Genomic DNA, 20,826 nt, shown 5'->3' with positions numbered 1-20,826 from the left:
TACAGTTTATAGGCAAATACTGCAGCATTTGATGTAAGAAAATTGAACATCCATGGACTTAGGTATTCATGGAGGAATCCTAGAACCAATTCCCCTTAGAGACATGATCAGTTAACACAATTGAGGACTGTAATTGTGTATGTTTATGTTTTCTCCCCTCTCTATTTATATTGTGTTCATATTCTTCCTTCCCATTTATTAACATGAGACACTTTGCCTTTGTACCATAGTATTTAAGCATTTTAAACTTTATACCATAGTATTTAAAATATTGGACATCCACAACAAGAGCACTCAAGGAAACATTGCTCTCCTGAATAACAAGTGGAAATCAGCTCTGGTTCTCCCAGCTTGGATGGCAAGAGGCCAGGGAGGAATTCACAACTCTGGGCTGGCAGGTCACTCTCACATATGGAGCCCACATCCTTGCTGGGCTTCCATATGGTCTCCCTACTCCCTGATGATTCTCTCTTGAAGAACTTGCACCCAAATCTTACTGCCAGGGTCTGCTTCTGGGACCCAAGCTCCAAACAGAGTTTGCCGGGGCTTCCTGAAGCTGTGAGAAGGCAGCCGCATACACAGCCTGTGGCCACTGCAGTTTCCTCCAGGATTACAAGCAGGCTGTGACCTAAAGTTCCAACAGTTCCACCTTCCTCCTCCCGGAGGCCTGGAGAGGAGTCCTGGGCTCACAAACATGTGGGCTGCTGGGAGGGGCATCTGAACTTCTCCCCACATCCTGCAAGGGCGGGGAATAGGTTCCCTCCAGAAGCATGGGCTGGCTGGAAATAAAAGCTAAGTAGTACCACTACGAGATAACCGCAGGACACAGAAAAGTAGTTTCAGAGCAGGGCAGCCACGGGCCAAGCTGACCAGACGGGTTTAGCTTCTAACAAAGAAGGGAGCCCACGCTTGATTTATTTATATCAGAAAACATCAAAGATTTTTGATAGAAAATTCTTCACCAAAACAGGATCAAGGTAGGGGCAGGCAGGTTGCTCAATTCTTAAAGGGTCATGCCCATCTCTGGTGATGCTTAGGGACCTTTTGGCAGAATGGAGGGGGAGTTCACTTGCAAAGGGCGATCTTGATGGCAGGGATTGCGGCTGTAAGTTCCCAATTGGTACCCCCTCGCTGGCTTCTCTGCTATAAAGGTCCTCTGCATCTCATGGTGGTGTCCCGCAGGAACTCATATTCCGCGGTTACAGCCCACTGTTCCTAGACCCTCTGGAGGAAGGCAAGTTGGCCTGTTGTTCCCCTCACCTGCTCTGTTCATCATTCCCTGTTGCTCACACATGGTGGGTGGGGATGTTCTTCGTCACCTCAGAGTTCAGTGAGGCAGACAGTGGCCCCCTGGTTAAAGACATGATGGATTCTGGAATTTTCAGCCTTGGTAGGCCAAGTGCTAGTCAGTTCAGTTTTTTTCTCTGAAACTATGGATATAGGCCTGATCACTCTGGGGGTGCCATCCGTGACTTCTCCTTGGGAACTTGCTCCCCACAACATTTCACGATTCAGTGGTTCACTGGGGATGACCTAACGCATGGAGAGCTAAGTACTCCGAACTCTTCTTGATTCTCTCCTCTTCTGGATGGAGGCCATGTTCCTGCTAATTGAAAATAACACCTTGTCTTTACTACAGCGTTCTTGCCAGCATGACCCACATTTGCCCTGGGTCCCTTCCATGTCCACCTCCTTACTCCTAGAACTCGTGGCATGTGTACCGTTTCCCAAGGGGTGGTCCAGTGGGAGGTGAGTTGACGAGGAGTTCCCGCCTCAGGAGCTCACGAGATCTGGGAACCGGGACCCTCATTTTCCTGGACAGTTGGGTGTTTTCCCCCTCATAAGCCTCACACAGATGCGATCCCCTCTCTGGCGACAGTCTCCTATTTTGAAGGAGGTCTCCTCGGTGCTCTTTGGGAAGAGATTGGAAAGTTCTTAAAGCATCTAGATCTGGGGACTTGCATGTGACCCTGAACCAGGACTTCTATCCTCATAAAAAGGGTCTGGAGAATGTCTGTCCACCCCCTCAGAGAATCTCCAGTTGATGGCACCAGGACTTCAGCTTGAGCCAGACTGTCCCTCTGGGGCGGAGGAGAAGGAATATCGGAGGTATATATATATATCTTCACTTGAACCATGTTCTGAATATATTTTTACCATTTTGTCTCTTTATGTAAGGCTCAGATGAGGCAGATCAGTGATGCTCACTCGAGGCAGATGGACATCTATGCAATCCAAGACTTCTGCTTTTCAGGGTTTGTGGGTGGTTGCTATAGACACACTTCCATGAGTTCATCAAACACATGCCAGTGTAATGCCACATTATGTACAGCCACAAGAACGAGATCCTGGTTGGAATGAGTCCTACTCCATGTCTGTATAATATGTCAAAGTATTCTCTGCTATCATGTATATCTAACAACACAAAAACAATGAAATATGTGCCTGTTAAAAACATGCATTGTAATGCATACAGACGAAATTACATTATAAACATATTGATTTATAAAATGGCTGTTTAAATAAAGAAAAAAAGAACAAGGATGTTGGCTAACATGAGGCAATGCCAGTACAAGGCCAGGTGCAGCCCAGTGCACAGGGAGATTTCCCAGGAAGAAGAGGTTTCCAAGAGGGATACCAAGATACTCAGAAAAAACAAGGACCCTTCTTTTGGCTTTGGTTATGATGAAGATGAAATATGAAATGGTTGATGATTTTAATGAAGAGATTTTATAGTTAATTAAATGGAAGCCAAGGTGGGTTTGGGAGTCAGGGAAATTCAAGGATTAATCATGGAATAAAACCAGCTTGCTAGGTTTCCGGATTTGTTACATAATAAGAAAGGATCCAAAGAGCAGTTAAATTGTGATAGTGCTCTTCTAAGTGCTAAGTAGAATCAAAGAACCAAAAAATGTTGTCTGAAGAGAAGGTACTGTTCTTTTGGTACTAGGGATTAAATCCAGGGGTACTGAACCACTGAGAAAAATCTCCAGCCATTTTTATTTTATTTTATTTTTATTTTGAGACAGGGTCTTAATAAGTTGTTCCGGGCCTTGCCAAGTTGATGACGCTGTCTTTGAACTTGCAATCTTTCCGCTTCAGCCTTCTAAGCTTAAGGCATTTTTAATCTATGGTGTTTTGTTTTTTGTTTTTTTTTTTTTTTTTTTTTTTTTTTTTTTTGAGAGAGAGAGAGAGAGAGAGAATTTTTTAATATTTATTTTTTAGTTTTCAGTGAACACAACCTCTTTATTTTATTTTTATATGGTGCTGAGGATCGAACCCAGCACCCGGCGCATGCCAGGTGAGCGCATTACTGCTTAAGCCACATCCCCAGCCCAAATCTGTGGTTTTATAGTGAGGAGGGGATGGAGCACTAGCTAGAGACTGGGGGAATCCTTACTCCACTGCATCCAACATAGTGTCTCTCTCTCTCTCTCTCTCTCTCTCTCTCTTTCTTGGTTTTATCATTCAAAAAGTGAGATTGTTGAATAGTGAAATATTTCTGGCTCTCCTAATTCTATTTCTAATTTTTTGATCAAACTTCTTGTAAGTGAATGGTTACCAAGTAATTTATCCATAACTATTTACAATTTGATCTTCCATGACTGATTCATTTAGGTGTGTGTGTGTGTGTCTGTGTGTGTGTGTGTGTGTGTATGTAGTGTCTCATTAGAATAAAGGTTTTATTGAAAGTACCCATGAACGTTGAGCATGTTAGATTAGGAAGGCTATGTGGATGTTCATTGCCTCTATCATTGTTATTCTATATGGTTGGGACCACAGATATTTAAAAATTAAATTAAACCATTAATTATTCTTTTTTGTTGGTACTAGAGATTAACCAAGATACGCTTGACCACTTAGTTACATACCCAGTCCTTTTTTTGTATTATTATACAGGGTTTTACTAAATTGCTGAGAATCTCATTAAGATACTGAACTGAACTCTCAATTCTCATGCCTCAGGCTCCCAAATCACTGAGATTACAGGAGTGCAACATGGAAGCCAGATAATTATTCTTTGTAGTACCTAGAATATTATTAAAAGGGCATAACAGAGCTTTAAAGAAAGAAGTTCAGAAATACTTTAATTGAAATTTTTGAGAACTAGGAGAGTGGAATTCATTTTTACAAAAATAAAAGTAAAAAAAAAACTTTACAATTTTCAAAAGAGTAAGGTAGGTTTTGCCTAGTTTTGAAAACTCCAGACATATTGCTTATATTTTAATACCTCTTATATGACCAGCCCACAGGACATTAAGAAAGGGAAGTATTCTGTGCTTTCTGTGTAAAGTTTCAGGACGTTCCTGGTATGAGAACTGAAGGCGTTCATGCTGGTCAACACTGCAGAGCGACCACAGAACTGGATTGTTTGTCATGTGGTTAATGATTTGCTTCCTTTAGAAAGCAGAAAGAGGAAAGAACACAGGTAGGGCTTAATTTGTTCTTAGGTGGAGATAATTTTCTTTATCATTTGTTTAGTGGTAGAGGAAATCACCCCTCACACAAAATGCATTTTGCTAACATTCTATAAAAATAATGCAGATGTTTGAATACCTTGTGCAAATGATGGCAGACATTTTTGTGAGACAGGTTTTAATGAAAAGGAGAAAACAGAACATGATTTTATGGTTAATTTGACCGTAAGGACAATTTTGCTAGAAGCCTTCTATTCAAGAAGTATGAAAAGTGATATTTTCTCCCATAGATATAAGATTCAAATCTTTCTTAAAATGTACAAGGGACTGGATATTCCATTTTATTTTTCCTAGGTGAATTTATAGTTCTTTTTTTTCTAAGAAGTTCATCTGAAACATAAAATCTCTTTCTGCTTTCCAGCCTTACTTTGGTCACAGAAGTTGGCTCAGGTTCTTGATTATCCTCTGTTTTTTAGCATTTGCTCTAATGCCCAGCAGTGGCCTTTCTCTTTGGTCTTTAGACCGTTTCAGGTCATCCTGGGTCAGACCCAGCTCCCTGGATTCCATTTTCATGTTATCCTCTGTATCTCATGGTCTAATACTAGAGCTGTGTCATCATTTTTCCCATTCCTGACCATCACTGTGGTTTACTCTGTCCCCCAACCTTGTGTCAGACACTCAGTCTCCATGGCAACACTGTTGAGAGGAAGACCCTCATAAGAGGTGGTTAGGGCATTAAGGGCACCGCCATAGGAATGAATCTGGGGGGGGGTGAGTTCCTAATGAAAGGGTAAGCCCCCACCTCTCATCCTTCCTTGCCATCACACTTTCCACCATGGAACATCAAGAAAGTCCTTGCCAGAGGTGAACCTTTCAACTTTGAAATTCCTACGCTTCAGAATTTTAGGAAATCGCTGTTCTTTATAGACCGTCCATGTCAGTTATGGTAGCACAAAGTGGACCAAGACACGTGTTTAGAATAAAAAGATAGTTCTTCACATCCTCCCTGGCGCTTCCTATTCTCTTTGCTTTGTTTTTAAATTCCTCTTGCGCTGAAATTCTGTTCTGATTTATTCATCTCTTTTCAGGAGTTTTGTCTTTGAGAAACCAGAGAGTTGTAGACAAGTGATGGAGTGAAGTTGTGTTTATTTTGCCTTCGTACAGAGTATATTTTCATGAGGCAGGAGTCCACACCAATGACCATGTAACTCATTTAAAACTTTGTAACCAGGATCTGATTATGTTTTAATGAAGTGTTATTAGAGTAGTTCAGGATATACAGATAGCGTGGAATGGCTTAGGAGAGGAGGAAGAATGCTTTTAAGTATCATGGGGTTTAAATGGGTACCATCTGGTAATAAAGTCTGGGGCAGCACCCCACCTCCCCCACCAGCAGCTCTCAGATCTCTGTGCGAAAGGTCAGAGTGCTCCCTGCCATCTTCTTCCGGTAGTCCTTGTCAAATTCTTCACTTTGGGCCACAGTAAAATAGTTCTTCCAGTCACCAGGCATCCCTGAAACAAGGCAAGATCTCAGTGATTGCTGCAGGAGTCCAGGGAGAACTGAGTGTACACCCAAGTTGTACAGCGGTATTGCTGGCAAGAATGAGCCATGCAGCATCAAACACAATGGGAAAACCCAAGTAGACATGAGAATTACAGGGTTTCAGGTGACACCTTAGGGTATATGTCTCATCTACCTTTCCTCATAAAAGGGGAGATGGAGTGGTCCATGAGGCTGCTAGGTAGAGTAGTGTAGTTGGCCATTGGGTTTTGCTTCATGACATCGAATGAGGTATGATAGATGATTTTATTCAGAACTTCCTCTGTTATGTCTTTCTCCAGGAACTTCAATATCTTCTCAATTTCCCTCTTTGGGTTCTGTATGTAGAACAATTACACAAAATAAATGTTTTGGGATCTTCCATTAGGGATGATATTCTGTTTAGGTTAACTGCATTTGTAAAGAGATGTGTTAAGGGATTCATTCAAATATATTCCACACATATTTCTCAAGTGTTACTAGGGAAAGGCACTGCACTTCCCCAGATGTGCAGCAACAAGAAGATTGGGACTATTTGTATCATCAAGGAAATTGCCCTGCAAGAAGGAAACTGGGTATAAAATGACCAATTGAAGTGCTGGATGTGCATCTGTGTCCCCGCATCCCAGGAACGGGGAGGACAGGATGGGGGTCATCTGAGAGAGACCAGGAGACCTCAAGAGAAGGAGAAATGTCAACTTCTGGAGGAGATGAGGGAAGGCATAGTGAACAAAGGAGAGTGTTGGTTAGTACGATAATTAACTCTAGTGTCTGGGCTATAAGAATTGGCAGCAAATGGTCTATGGGTTTAATAGAAGGCTAATGAAAGAACGAGTTTACCCAGAAGTGTACATGTTTGTACCTTGCTTCTTTCTGATAAAAAAAAAGTTGCAAAAAAAGGAGTTATAGCTTTTGATTGAATTTTAGAGAACTTCTTAGCATGGCCATAGGTGGCAGTTTGTGATTCAAGGACATTAATCCAGACTCACAAGGGTTGAATCTGCTATCCACTCGTCCACAATGAAATGGAGAAATCACTTCACTGTCCTAATGTGTGACACTAATCCTGCCAATTTCAAATGGACTAGACCTCAAGTAGTGATGAGGGCATAGAAGAGAGAGACGGAAGTAGGTTTCTTGAAGAGAAATATGCACACTTGATAATCATGATTGCAAAAATCTTTACAATAATCCATGAGATAGAGATGATATGATTTTGTAGGTAAAGAAACATGGCTCATATGTATCAGGATTCAACAAGGTGATCTGGCTAGAAGGCACAAGCTATTTCCAGAGGAAAAGGTCTTCTGGAAAGTGTGAACAAAAGATGATTCTGGGGACAAAGAATATGGTCAGAGCTGAGGGGAAACCTAGCTGGAAAGAGTGTCATGGAGAGGTTCTTCTGTTGGTGAGTCCACATCCCAGGACCTGGAGGACAGGATGGGGACCGTATTGCCTTCACCTCTTTCATGTCCTCATAGAAAAGGTAGAGAATGCGATGCTGGTCCTTCACGTCCCACCATCCCTTCACATGGTCATACCAGGAGCCCCACAGCACTGAGGAGGAGAGAAGGGACACCAATGTCAATACGGAACTCATCAAATGAGCATGGCTTGTCAAATAAAAGAGGAAGATTACTAAATACAACCAAAATACAAAGATACTGAGCAGAAGGATTCTTATTGCACAAGACAGAAAACTTGTTCTTTGAAAGTATTTTGGAAGATTGTGAAAAATATTCAGAATTTCCTGGGTTATATTTCCACCCTCGAACTTAGTTCTCCAGAAGACATTGTCTATGGCCAGGGAATAAGAATCTTTTCCTTGCATCACCACAAATTGTATAGATCAATGAATATTGTTTCCAGCATGCTGATTTTGAAAAAAAGACTTTCATTTAAAAAAGTCTCTAATTACCTGCTCTTGGGGCATCTTTGTTTTCAGTGATGGTAAATGGGAGGAGAGAAGATTGCTGGGTGTCTTTTGTTGTCCCTGTGAACCCTCCTGTACCTTGCATCTTTATCTACGTTGCCGAGCACTTTGCAAGTTGACCTGCACAGTCTGTCACTTGGGGCTCCTTTTACCTCAGAATCATAGATGGACTTTATTTCAAGAAGCATTGGAAGGCTTTTGCAAGCAGGAAGAGAGAAAGAACAATATATTTGTTTCACTGATGCCTCCCAGTTGGCTCACTTTATTGATTGCTACCTCCACCAGAGGCCTCAGCTCCTGTGAAGGGGACCTCTCCTATCTCCAGGGAACTGTTGCTCCTTCAAGAATACTTCACTAGTTCTTGCTGATTTCCCAAAGCTCTGCCCACAGCATTGCGAATAGTCTCTTTGTTGACATCCCCTGGGAGACCTCATTCATAACATCTACTTCCTTGCAGGGCCTTGACAGATACAATTCAGTGAAAACGCTTCTTTTTGGATGTCAATAGCTAAGTGAGTGAGAAAATAGGAACCCACAGTTTCCTTTCACTTACCTTTTCCATCTTTGAATGTTTCAATGTATTCCTCCCATGTACCAGGGTCAGGCACCATTGAATTCATTCTTGAGAAATGATAGTAGGATACCAGACAGTCCTTGGCATTTCTAGCTACATAGATAATCTGGAATCATCCAGAAAAGGGAGAGAGAGGCAGAGAGAAAGCAAGATAGAAAATTATCACCATTTAGTGCTGAGGTTGTTGTTTTTAGAAAGCCATTTGGGAGAATCTTGGATGATCCTATTGGAGTAAGAGAATGTACATATGTTTTCTACAAAGTGATCATCTCTTCCAGTCTGCCTAGAAATTGTTCTGATTTGTAGCTGGTAGTCTTTGTGTTACTATTGAGTACCTCTTTTTTTTAATCCTAGAATTATCCTGGTTTGCACATAAATACTGTACTCATCCTAACTTAACTTGGAGAATAAGGTATGCTCATCTATTCAGGGTGCTCTAACAAAGTGCCACAGACTGGGTGTCATATAAAAACTAGAAAGTTATTTCTCACAGTTCTAGAGGTTAGATTGTCTGGTCAGGTCTTGCTTCCTCATAGATGACCATGTTTTATAAGAGTCCTAATCTTAGGACCTAAGGACCTAATCATCTATGAAATCACCCCCATTCTTAAAACCATTACTTTGAGGATTAGAATTTCAATATTTGAACTTGAGAGGGTCATAACATGTGAAGGAAAGGTTCTCCTTGGATTTTGATAAACAAGGAATCTAAATTATAAAGTGGAAGGAGCTAAAGCAATGAGCTTATTGTCCCTTTCCTACAAGATGAATCCCAGGCTTATAGATAAATTCTCATTCCTATGTTTTTATTCATGGATAAGATTGAGGACCTCTAAGGACAGTGCCAACTCTTCCTTTAGTGATGTTTGTGATGCTGATTCTTAAAGGAAAGGCAATGGTATGTCCTGGCAAGGAAAAAATGACCTCTTAGCTTCTTGTCTTGCTGCCCCCTCCTTCCCTAACCACCTTGGCTCCTGTTCCAGCCTATGCTGCTTTCAGTGGGGTTGGGAGGTAGAGACTGTGAGGATGGGTGGTGTTCCCCGCAAAGGTCCTTATGTAAAGAATTGGCACTTAGGGTAGAATTACTGAAAGAGATTGAGCCTTGTGAGAGGGAGGTCCTAGGTCATTGGAAGTGCATTCTCAGAGGGGATTGTAGGATCCTGTGTCCTCTTTTTTGTCTCTCTCCCTCTCTCTCTCTCTCTCTCTTTCTCTCTCTCTCTCTCTCTCTCTCTCTCTCTCTCTCTCTCTATATATATATATATATATATATATATATATATATATATATAGCTAAAGACGTGAAAACTCACTCTGATATGCACTTTTGCCATAAATTGCCCTAACTGGAGGTCTAACTGAGTGGGCTGCCTGGTCTTGTATTTTAACCTTCAAAATAGTCCTCCTTTTACTTCACAAGTAGCTGTGTCAGGTATTTCATTACAGTACTTCAAAGCCAACTGATACAAGCTCAATATTTTCTCAAGCACTTTTGCCCAGCATATCACTTTATCAACAGAATTTGTGTCCAACACAACCAATACTCAGTCATAGTTTCCTCTTGGTGAATTTCTCTCTCTCTCTCTCTCTCTCTCTCTCTCTCTCTCTCTCTCTCTCTCTCTCTCTTACATTCCCAACTACATTTCACCTATTATTCTCTTAGTCCTGTCATGACTATTTTTCTGGCCCATTTTTTGCTGTTGGATTTCCATCCAATATTCATGAACATGATTAAGAAACCAAAAAATTCGAGGTGACTACAAAGCCATGTATCAATATATTCTCAGATATTTCTTAATTTTTATGTCGACTCTTGCTTTCAAGGCCTGAGTAACTGACAGTATGAGTCTTGGGCTAGATAGGGATGTGCAGTCCAATGTTAAATCAATTTCCAAGAGTTTGTTGACCTGTATTAGTTTTGAATTACTGATGAAACAAGTCACCACAAATTCAGTGTTTTAAAACAATGTTGATTTATTCTTTTACAGATATGGAGGTCAGATTTCACTGGGCTAAAGTCAAGGTGTAATCAAAGCTGGTTCCTTTTGGTAGTTCTAGGGAAATATTCATTTCCTTGTGTTTGACTTCTGGAGTGTGACTGCATTTTTGCCTCCTGACACCCTCCTGGATCACTCTAACTTCTTTATTTGTCACATTTCCTATTTCCTAAGTCCTTCATGGTGATATCTAGGGCCTAGATAATCCAGGATAATCATACCATCTTGAGATCCTAAATTTCATCATACCTGCAAGGTCCATTTTTCAATAATAACATTCCCAGGTACTGTTTAATAGATGCAGGTATCTTTGGGCAATCACTCTTCATCCTATTGTACCATCCTAAAATGAAAAGCTTGTACTAAGTTCTCTAAAGTCATTTCCTACTCAACTAACTCACAAATCTTAGTGCATAAAGAGAGATAATGCCATTGATATTTCTACACTATTTAGAAGACCTGAGTTTACAAAAAGAAGGTGTTAGTATGGTGATTAACCAAGGGCTAGTGTATCTTCTGACACTAAGCCTACAAGATCTGGTAATAATACTGGTTTTTGAGCAGCAAAATTAGCATGTCATGAATGAAAGTATCTGTGGCAATAAAGCAAAAATTTTTCACGAGTCAAGGTATCTTGGGTGTAATCTCAGGAATGGGATAGAATTCCTAAGCATAGTCTTATGGCTGTCTGTACTATTTTGTCTTGCCCCGCCTTTCCCCTTCACAGGAATGGGAGAGCATTTCTGAATATGAACAACTGTTCAGTAGTATTGTGCTTTGTTTGGAGAGAGGAGATGGTCAAGATAAAGAATTGGTGAGTCATAGAAACCCAGAAAACAGAGTTGCATTTTGTATATGGACACGGCACCAAGGACAGTGCTATAGCTAAACAGACATAACTCTTATGGTTTCTAACTGAGTTCAGTACAGAAAATGAAAGCGCTTGTGGTTATCTTGGCAGTGAGAAACTTAACATCAACTCACTTTGTTTGCAACTTTCATGTAATTGGGTTTCCCTAGGATCTTGCCCATAAGGAGATATTCTAGACCAGTTAATATGAGCATCTGATTCTGCCACGTGATTGTACTTTCTATTGTAAATTTTAATTTAGTATTTAGTTTATATTCATATTACATTGATTTCAAGTTTCACTGGTAGAGCACATATCAAAAGAAAACACTAATATAGTCAATGTATACTGCATTTGTGGGATTTGAATTAGGAAGTGTCATCTCTATTATTGCATGGACATAGAGGCATAATAGCACCTGGAAGCTGGCTTCATGAGATATGTTCTTTTTAAGTGTGGGCCAAGTTTCTAGATGCTAACAAAATCAGATTTCTCATCCTGAAAGGAAGAGAAATAGTTTTTGAACACCAAAGTGGACATTATTTAATTGGAACAGCCAGATAATGAACATGAGCATGGACTTCAGATGTTGACAGTGGAGGATATGATTGACAGACTCAGCTGCGTCACTCTGAATTTGCCACCATATTCCTTGAAAGGCCACATTTCTGAAAGGCTGCTCTTAGCTAAAGAGTGAGCAGGATGGGGCTATCTAGGCAATCAGGACTCTCTGGTGGTTGGCTTTGGTTGGAGAATCTGCATTGGTGTGGCTGCATTTTGTTCAGGGCTTCATTGCAAATGTCCCCAGATCTCCTTACTTGCCCCACGGGATCAGGCCTGCGTCACCATCTGATGGCTCTCCATGCTCCTTTGTCTACACTTTCTCCCCGCAGGTTTTTCCCCAAGTAGATATTTGCATATCTAACTCCCCCATACCCTATGCTTGTTGGAGGACCCAAACTAAGATACCAACCTTCCTCAGGAAGTGCCTGCTTTGTTTCATTGATCACTGCCTTTGAAGTTGGCTTAGTTGTCAATCAGAACAATTTCCCAGTATATTTCTAGAAATAGTAATAGGAAAGGAAGGTGGATCCAGAGTGGAGGGTATGGTATTATGGCCTACAGCCACCATGTTCAATGTGGTTCTCTGATTAGTTTCCTTTGACTGTCTTTGCTTGTTTCTACTTAGAGTAGCAAATCTTACTTTTGAATTCTCTTTCCAGAAGGATGGTGGTAGCATCTGAACAGGTAGGTGAGTCTTCAGAGTTCTAGGAGAAGGCATTTTACTGGCCAGGTCCAGACCTGGGAAATAAGTAGAACATTTCTCATCAGCTACATGGATCCAGTAGTGTTTTGTCAAACGTTGGGAATCATATTGACCACACGACTGGCTCTGTGCCTGAGAGAATGATGTCGTAGTCCGTGTTGCCCCCCAGCCCATACAGTCTACCTGTCCATTCTGGTAGAGTTCAACACTAATGAGGCACAGCAAAACATGGAGGCAACACTGTTTCCCTCTCCTGTTGAGCACTGAGGTGTGCCTGGGTGGGCAGACCAGAGGCTTTGGGAGCTTTAAGTTTAGTGAGAATAAGGCTCAGGGTATCTGGTTCTTTGGGCATCTCTGTTGTTGCATGGAAGAGCTGCCTATTCCTCTGAAGGGAGGGAGGTTACTGGGCACCTCGATGGCCCTAGAAGCTCTGTCTAGAGTTTCAGCCTTTCTTTCAGCTGTTACTTCCATAACCAAGTTCCTGTCGTGTGCCAGCACTCAGCACTGTGCAGCAAGATGTTTTTAACTGAAAAGTGGAGCTTTATAGTCATCAAGTCATTTTTCCAAGTAGTTAAATGTGGGAGCCATGATGGGAAGTCATCAGTCGGTGGGTGTGGAGGGCCACAGAGGTGGAGCTCTGTGAGAAACAGGAGCTAAGCAAGGCCAGCAAGACTGAGTAAGGCATAGACGGAATCATTCCTAGAAGGAGAAAGTCCAACGCTAAGTGCTAAACACTGAGCGCAGCTGGGATTGGTTAAACACTGCATAAACTTCAGGGGAAGGCTTGCAAGGAAAGCAGAAGTGTCAGCCCTGGAGAACAAAACTTCTGACAAAGAAGCAGATCTATGGAGAAAGGGAGGTATTAGATGGAAATATGGTGGAGAAAGGAAAGAAGGGAGGGAAGGAAGAAAAGTGAAGACCTTGTGGAAATGAAAAGAAAAGCAACTCTTGACTGTTCTTCCTCCTCTTCCCACCACCAGCACTATCCACAAACAGAAGCACACAGAAGAGGCCCTACAGATGCAAGAGGGTGCTTTCAAACTAAGGACTGTCCCTAAAATGAACATAAGTGGAAAAGGGCTGAGTGCATTAATACCAAATTACTGTAAAAGTCAGAAAAAGCAAACCAAACACTTTCCCAAACCAACTACAAACCTGAAAACATGGTGCCACAACCTGTCAGACTAAATTCAATATTCTGAAACAGAAATTTGGGAATTGTATATATATATATATATAATCAGAACTACAAAAAATAAGAGTAGAAATGAAAAAAAAAGATAGACAAGTACAAAAAAATCTGGTAGAAATCAAGAAAGATATAGAAAAAAACCCAAAAGAATACAAGAAACAGATTAAATTATGATGTAGACAATGGAGAAAAGATTTAAATGCAAACTTAATAGGAGACAGTGAAGGAAAGCAAGAAAATAACAGTGACAAAATGAAAGTAGTGAAAAGAAAGTGTCCAAAGCAGAGGACAGGTGAGGAAGTTCCAAACCTGGCATGGATCGAAGTTCCTGAGAAGTAAAAAAAAAAAAAAAAAATAGTGGGATGGAAATAATTTTTAAGTCCATAAGTTGTACCAACTTTCTGGAACAAGGCCTTTAATTTACATCTAAGCCATGGGAAGTAGGTTTATGACGATCAATTCTGAAACACACTGAAGTCATTAGATCTGAAGATAAGGACCTCTAGAAAACAGATGAAATGATTCATGAAGTTGAGAGAATACAACTAGCGTTGGACTTCTTAAAAATAGCATAAAAAAAACAAACAAACAAGGAAAAAGTGGAGTAGCATTTTAAAGAGGCTTTAGGAAAGAACTTGTGAATAAAAGGTACTGTAACCAGTGCAGCTGTGCTTGAAATACCAAAGAGTTGTAGAATAATGATTAAGTGTGCAAGAAGTCACTAAATGCAGCACACAGGAGCCCTTCCTTCACTATCGATGAGAATAAGTTTCATTGAACCAAGAAACGACCCAGAACACTTTGTTAAAAGTACTTAAGAGCAATATTTCACATTGTGTAGTACTAGATCTAAAATAATGCAAGTGAAGTCCTGGGTAAAATAATGTGTAGATCTTATACATTACAATGAAGTAGAAATAATGCAACTCAAAATTTGAGTAATATCACTGGCTTCTGTATAAGTAATGAGGGAGTCAGAGGGTTCTTTTGAAACCAGCATATCAAATCATAAAAGATTATGTAAGAGAAAAAAATTTACATTTTTAGAGGTAGTAATTTATAGATAGATAAACACTGGCAAAAAGGTAGAAATTTTCCTAATCATAAAAAAATACAACAACAAACAAAACAATAAAAACCCAAACAAAAAGTCCTGCATACACTTTAATAAAAGAAAAGAAAAAAAATCATATGAACACAGTAAACATTATTATGCACAGTAATTTCAAATGAAATTTTTAAATCTGACATAATTAGAACCAAAATTTTTGAATTTTGAATTTTTGAATTAGAACCAAAATTTTGAAATTTTTGAATCTGACATAATTAGAACCAAACCTATTAGTCATATCAATAAGAGTCAGTGCTCTTAAATTTAGAAGTATTAAGATTTTTCAAATTGACTCATAAAAGGAAATCTAACTATATGCAGAATAGACCATTCTCAAACACACTGACTAATAAAGGCCAAAGTAAAGGAATGAAGAGAGATAAAACATGCAAATTAAAAATAAAAAGGGATTGTGTTGCTATTAGATAAAGCAGGATTCAATTCTCATATGAAATGAAGAAGGAGGAGCTTTATAGTGCTAAAGACCCTATTAAGAAAATGTCATAACAATAATAATAGACATTATTATAGGTATTATTATTTTACAAATAAAAAAACATTAGATTTTGAGATGCCTAATAACTTGTTCATGGTCAAAAATCTCAACCACTATTTCTAGCAGAATTGTTGGATTCCCAAGTCTATGCCTTCTCACTATTGGGTTATCTTCTGTTGCCAAAGCTCCCATTTATTACTACATACTTTATAAAAACATGTTCTTTATTCTCCACTTGATTACAGACCCTTCAAGGGTTGTGTCTTACATTTCTTACTATATTTGGTGTGATGCATGATCTTTTTTGATATTGTTACTATATAAATTTGATTTAATTCTTTGGTAGACAGGTTTTAGATAAAATACATTTGAAGACATTCCCTTCATGAGCTGGCAGCAGAATGACACAGGAACGTGGCTTTTCAAAACATGTTAAAAACAACTGACACATGATCAACACAAAATTATATATTCTTACGGGGCACTGTGATAATGTAACATGTACACAACATGTAATCTTCAAGTCAAAGTAATCAGCATCTCCATCTTTTAAACATTTATTATTTCTTTGTGCTAGGAAACTTTGAACTCTTCTAGTTCATTATAAGATACATAATGAAATTATTGTAAACTACAGATGACCTACTGTGCTGTATAGAATGCTGGAACTTTTTCCTCCCATTTAACTGTATTTTGATGCTCATTATTCAATCTCTGTCTGGTCCCTCTTCCTAGCCTCTAGTGACTTGTAGTCTACAATTTCTATAAAATTAAATGTTAAGTCCCACATATGAGCAAAAACATGCAGTATTTTTCTTTTTGTGTCTGGCTTATCTCTCTGAACATAATGTTCTTTAGTCACATTCACATTGGGGCAAATGACAGAATTTCACTCCTTTATGGCTAAATAATATTTCAGTATCTATATACCAAAAAAAAGTATGGCTCAATGGGTGCTGTGGTTCCTCAATCCTGTTATGTTAGCTTTCCATCATGAAAACAGATACTTCAAATAATCAACTTATAAAGAGGAAAGATTTGTTTTAATTCACAGCTTTAGAGGTTCCAGTCCATGACCATTTGGCCCTTTTGCTTTGGGCCTATGATGAAGCAGCATCTCATGGTGAGAGTGTTGGGTAGAACAAAACAACTCACCTCATGGACAGGAAGGGCAAGACGGAGAGCAAAGGGTCCCTCTCTTTCAAGGGCACACCCAATGCTCTAAACCCCTCCCACTTACGTCCTGCCTACCAAAGGGACTGTACCTTCTGTCAGCTCCATATGGGGATCAAGCCTTTACTATGCGGACACTGGGGAGACATTTAGGATCCATCTGCCTTCTCTACACTAAAATGCTCCAGCATAAGGAAGGAATGTGTACCGGATGCTGCCAAATCATACATCTTAGAAAAGGAATTTGGAAGTCTTTTTTTCCTAGTTGTTTGACTTAGATTATCTTCAGATTCCTTCTCAGTTTTATTTGGAAATACTTTCCAAGAGGCCTATGGGAAAATGCTTTCCTTAGGTGAAGGCTGACCCTGTATGGTGGTAATGACCTGTCAGGTCCCAGCTGGGCACACTTACCTGAGTTGAGAGGTGGAGGTAAAGACCACTCTAGGAAAGGATGCCGGTCAAAGGTGTTGGCCCTCTGGCACTTTTGCACATCTCCATCATTTTGGATCATGTCCACAATCTCCTGTGTCCAGGTTGTTCCTAAAAGCATCAATTATTCTCAATTCCATTCACCATGGCACAGTTCGATCCATTTTTCCTTGATTATTCAGTTAAATTTGCTTTTTCTGAACATGGAACAGGATCATCTCATGTGTCACCTTCTCTGTATGCCAACCAAAGTGAGTGGGGTCCTCCTCTGAGCACTGGAGCCCCTCCATTCTCAATGTCACGACCTGCTCATAAGATGTGCTTCTTTGCAACACCTGTTCTCTGTATCCTTAGTATTTAGCATAGAAATTTGCAGGTAATAGACCTAGATTGGTTGTATAAATATTGAATCAAATGTAATGAGACATAAAGATGAATTAGCCAATGTCCCTCCTTTAACAAGCTTATTATGGGTTTTTTTTGGAGGAAATATGGCAGAGACTGCTTATTATCTAGCTACTATTCATATTTTTTTCTTTCAAATTAAGAGATCCTCAAATATTAGCTGGACTTATAACTATTTATATAAAAAGCTGCATTTTCAATCTTTCTTGCAATTACATGTGGCCAGGGCACTAAATTCTGGGAAACAGTTTTTAAAGGAAGGTACAGAAACTAACTCCTTATTTAAGACCTCTTTGATGGTATTTTGGAATGATGATTGGACCTCCAGCAATTTATACAGGACCATAGAAGCAGAAGCCACATCTTAAGGTGGTGGAGTAGAAAGTTAGAAGGAGTCAGGTTTGCTGATGAAGGGTGCAGCCACTGTTTCAGTACTGGACTACCGATATAAGGACAACTTTTCTTTTGTGTTATTTTGAGTTTTCTGATACTTGTAGTCAACCTGAATTCTAAATGATATAGAAGAGGGATGTTAATGGACATATGGATAGGCAAAAGTTAAATTATGGGAGGGAGGCTGACTTACTGCAGTGGGGGTCAGTAGGTCTAACTGAGGAGAAAGGTACAAGGCCTGGGATGAAGACTCAAAGCAGAATGGAGTGTGCATCTCCATTAAGGAGGCAGGGCAAGCCAGGAGAGGAAACTTCAAGAGCTAAGAGAGAGGCAGGCATACTCTCCACGCTGGGAAGTGTAAGAAAGGCTCAGAGGAGGTTGAGAGGTATTGAGAAGTGGGGAATAGAGAGAAAGAGTGTCAGGACCATGGTATAGAGGACAATATGGTGGACTGCATAATTTCCAAGGTGAGTTGAAACAAAATTTCTTCCTGAGGAACAATACAGGATGAAGTTCAGAACTAGGCAAGAGAAGTGTCCAAAGCAAATTAGTCAGGAAAGAAGAGTCTTTAGAAACTGAAAGCCCCTAACCTAGTTTACTAAATAAGATCTGGTGAGGTGGGGTGCTTCAGAACCTATGAGGAAAGAAGCATCTTCCAAATATCTTCAGTGAATCCACACTTTCTTGCAATCTTTCTGGTTATGAATATCTAATATTTTTCTTACTGAGTCAAGCGGTCCCTGAGAGATTTTTTTTCAAACTGGTTACAGCTTATAGTTCTTTGCTTCACTTGGTCACACTGTGTGGAATTAGAAATATAGAAAATGCAGGAGATCATCAGTCACTTCATCACAGTCTTTTCCTATTTGTCTATTCTGCACAATCCTGAGATATCCTTTGCCTTTTCCCCCACATAATCCACTTCATTTTATAAGAGGCTGGTAGACATCATCTCCACTTTCCCAGATGCATTCCATCATACTCACGTAGGTTTTAGACAGTTATTTTAGCCCAGTATCTATTGGGCTGAAAGATTCATTTTCTTGTCAATTTCTCCCTAGGAGGAACATCTCAGAAATAGGGGCTACAGTTCATTCAGGAAAGCTTAACAGAGAAGAAGGAGCTCCTGGGCAGCCAAGAGTTACTGGAAGAATTCTACACTATTTCTTAGATTCTGTGCTCTTACGTTATTTTGTAATTTTTTTTTTCATTCCTTTGCAATTCTGGCCACCTCTTTCTTTACCAAGGACCTAAAGAAGAGGGAGGCTCTTGCATTTGCATTCATGAATAAGTCTGGGTTCCACTTTTTCCAGGGACCAGTCCTGGAGAAACACTGTATTCTTTAAAATCAGGAGTCCCACTTTCAATATCATTGCTTTGCTAAGGCTGATGCCACCTACTGCTATTTCTGCACACCCACCTGCCTTTGCGTAGGTTGCAATGAGGAGATCATCAGATTTTGCTTGGAAATTCCAGATTTTGTCCCAGTTATCACTTATCAGCTTGGTCATGAGGATTCCATCAATTTCTGTGGTTTCTGGTTGTAGGTATTTTTCCTCCAGGTGGAGATCTTTCATTTCCTCCAAGGACATTTTAGTATGTGGACTTGACAGGTGCTTAAAAGAAAGGTAGACTCTTGTCATTTCTAATACTTAGAACAGTCACTCCTTAATTTTTTTCTTTGGAGAGAGTCAGGAGAGGTGCATGATAGGAGCTTATTATTGCTTTTAATATTTATTTATGTAAGAAAAGTCAACACCGTGGAAGCCTGGAGCATTTTGAAAAGCTTTATTTCAGGGTATAATAATGATAAAGATGCAAATGCATCTCAAATGGAGATAAACATGGGGAAGGAACACAGATCTGGGAAATTGTCTCCCTTGGGCTGGCACTTCAGAGCCCACCTGTCTGAGGCCCGAGTGACAGAGATATGAAGAGCCCATGGCAAAGGGCTCTTGTCAGGTTTTAACACAAAGAAGCCAGAATGGAATCAGAATATAGGTTGACTGGCTTTGAAGCATGCTGGAAGAGGGTGAATAAACTGTGTTTGATCTGAGTAGCTGTAGAGCTTGGGGGAAGTTATTTGCACTCCTCTTGGGGTTCTTCATTAGACACTGACTATCAACAGACTACACCATGACAGAGTGAATGACAGAAATCCCCTTGGGTTTCTACAATCACAGATTATGCAGTCAGTCTTCAAATTCTGACTGAAGAGTAATAAGCCAGCTAAGCATATAACCTCTATTTGCTAGGGGAAGTAACCCTGACTTGCTTCTTCAAAAGAATCAACATCATATAGCAACATACAATAAAAGAAGACAAAAGGGCTTGGGCAGAGGAGATAGTTATAAGTTAGAAAAAACTAAAGAGAGCTACACAAATGCAATTCAAAAAACTTAACTGGGATCTAAAATGGGAAAAAAGTTTTAGAAGGCATTGGGGAACCAGGACATAAACTGTCTGTTTAGTGTTAGGATGAGAGAGAAGAGTAGCCTTACCCTCAGGGGTATCAGCTGAAGTACACAGGGCTGCAGTGTCACAGTGCCCCAACATCCCCTCAGATGGTTCAGTAAAATAGTGTGCATTCATGTTTGCTTACTTGTACAAATACACACATATGCACACAAATATGAGAAGGGGAGGGAGAACAGAAGTGGAAAACATGAAGAAAACATCTAGAAGCGAATCAGGGAGAAGTTTCCCAGTATTCTTGATATTCTCCCTGCCAATCTAAAGGAAAAGATATGAGAAAAGCAAAGTCCCATTGACTGTCAGACTGCTGTGCCGTGTGAGCTGCCTATGCATGGGAGAGGCAGCCTATGGTTTCAGATTTTTCAGTAGAATGTTCCTCCCTCTTTACAAAGTCAACACCAACACAGTGGGGGATTGTGTGCCACCCCTTTTCCCAAGGCAGGTTTTTTCACTGGATTTGGTCCCTTAGCAAGCCCTGCATGTTCCGGGCTCTTGGGCTTTGGTCCCTGGCCCCCAGTCCCTCTGGCTGTCTGAATGAGAGCCCTCCTATCCCCTAGGAACTTTTTCTTCCTTGT

The 20,826-nt window shown here is 40.2% G+C and overlaps 1 protein-coding gene across 1 annotated transcript; it reads right to left on the bottom strand.

Moving 5' to 3' along the window:
- Nucleotides 1–5,817: 5,817 nt before the first annotated feature.
- Nucleotides 5,818–19,368, bottom strand: LOC143380185 (sulfotransferase 1C1). The gene is made up of 7 exons (XM_076832993.2): nucleotides 19,197–19,368; nucleotides 16,961–17,089; nucleotides 12,515–12,612; nucleotides 8,445–8,571; nucleotides 7,421–7,515; nucleotides 6,116–6,296; nucleotides 5,818–5,930 (listed from the first exon to the last, which is right to left on the bottom strand). Exons 1-7 carry the CDS (start codon nucleotides 19,366–19,368, stop codon nucleotides 5,818–5,820), a joined length of 915 nt encoding a protein of 304 aa, XP_076689108.2.
- Between the last annotated feature and the right edge of the window lie 1,458 nt (nucleotides 19,369–20,826).

Source organism: Callospermophilus lateralis, chromosome 14, assembly GCF_048772815.1.
Source record: "Callospermophilus lateralis isolate mCalLat2 chromosome 14, mCalLat2.hap1, whole genome shotgun sequence".
Taxonomy (NCBI): Eukaryota; Metazoa; Chordata; class Mammalia; order Rodentia; family Sciuridae; genus Callospermophilus; species Callospermophilus lateralis.
The sequence above is the reverse complement of the archived record's forward strand: the minus strand, read 5'-3'. Positions and strand labels throughout refer to the sequence as shown.

What these genes read in the sequence shown, in the direction of transcription:
- LOC143380185 (XM_076832993.2), bottom strand. Translation starts at nt 19,368, where the DNA reads ATGTCCTTGGAGGAAATGAAAGATCTCCACCTGGAGGAAAAATACCTA. An exon ending in TGCAACCTACGCAAAGGCAG is followed by an intron (nt 17,090 to 19,196) that starts GTGGGTGTGCAG and finishes TGATGCTTTTAG; the next exon opens with GAACAACCTGGACACAGGAG. An exon ending in AACATTCAAAGATGGAAAAG is followed by an intron (nt 7,516 to 8,444) that starts GTAAGTGAAAGG and finishes TCTCCTCCTCAG; the next exon opens with TGCTGTGGGGCTCCTGGTAT.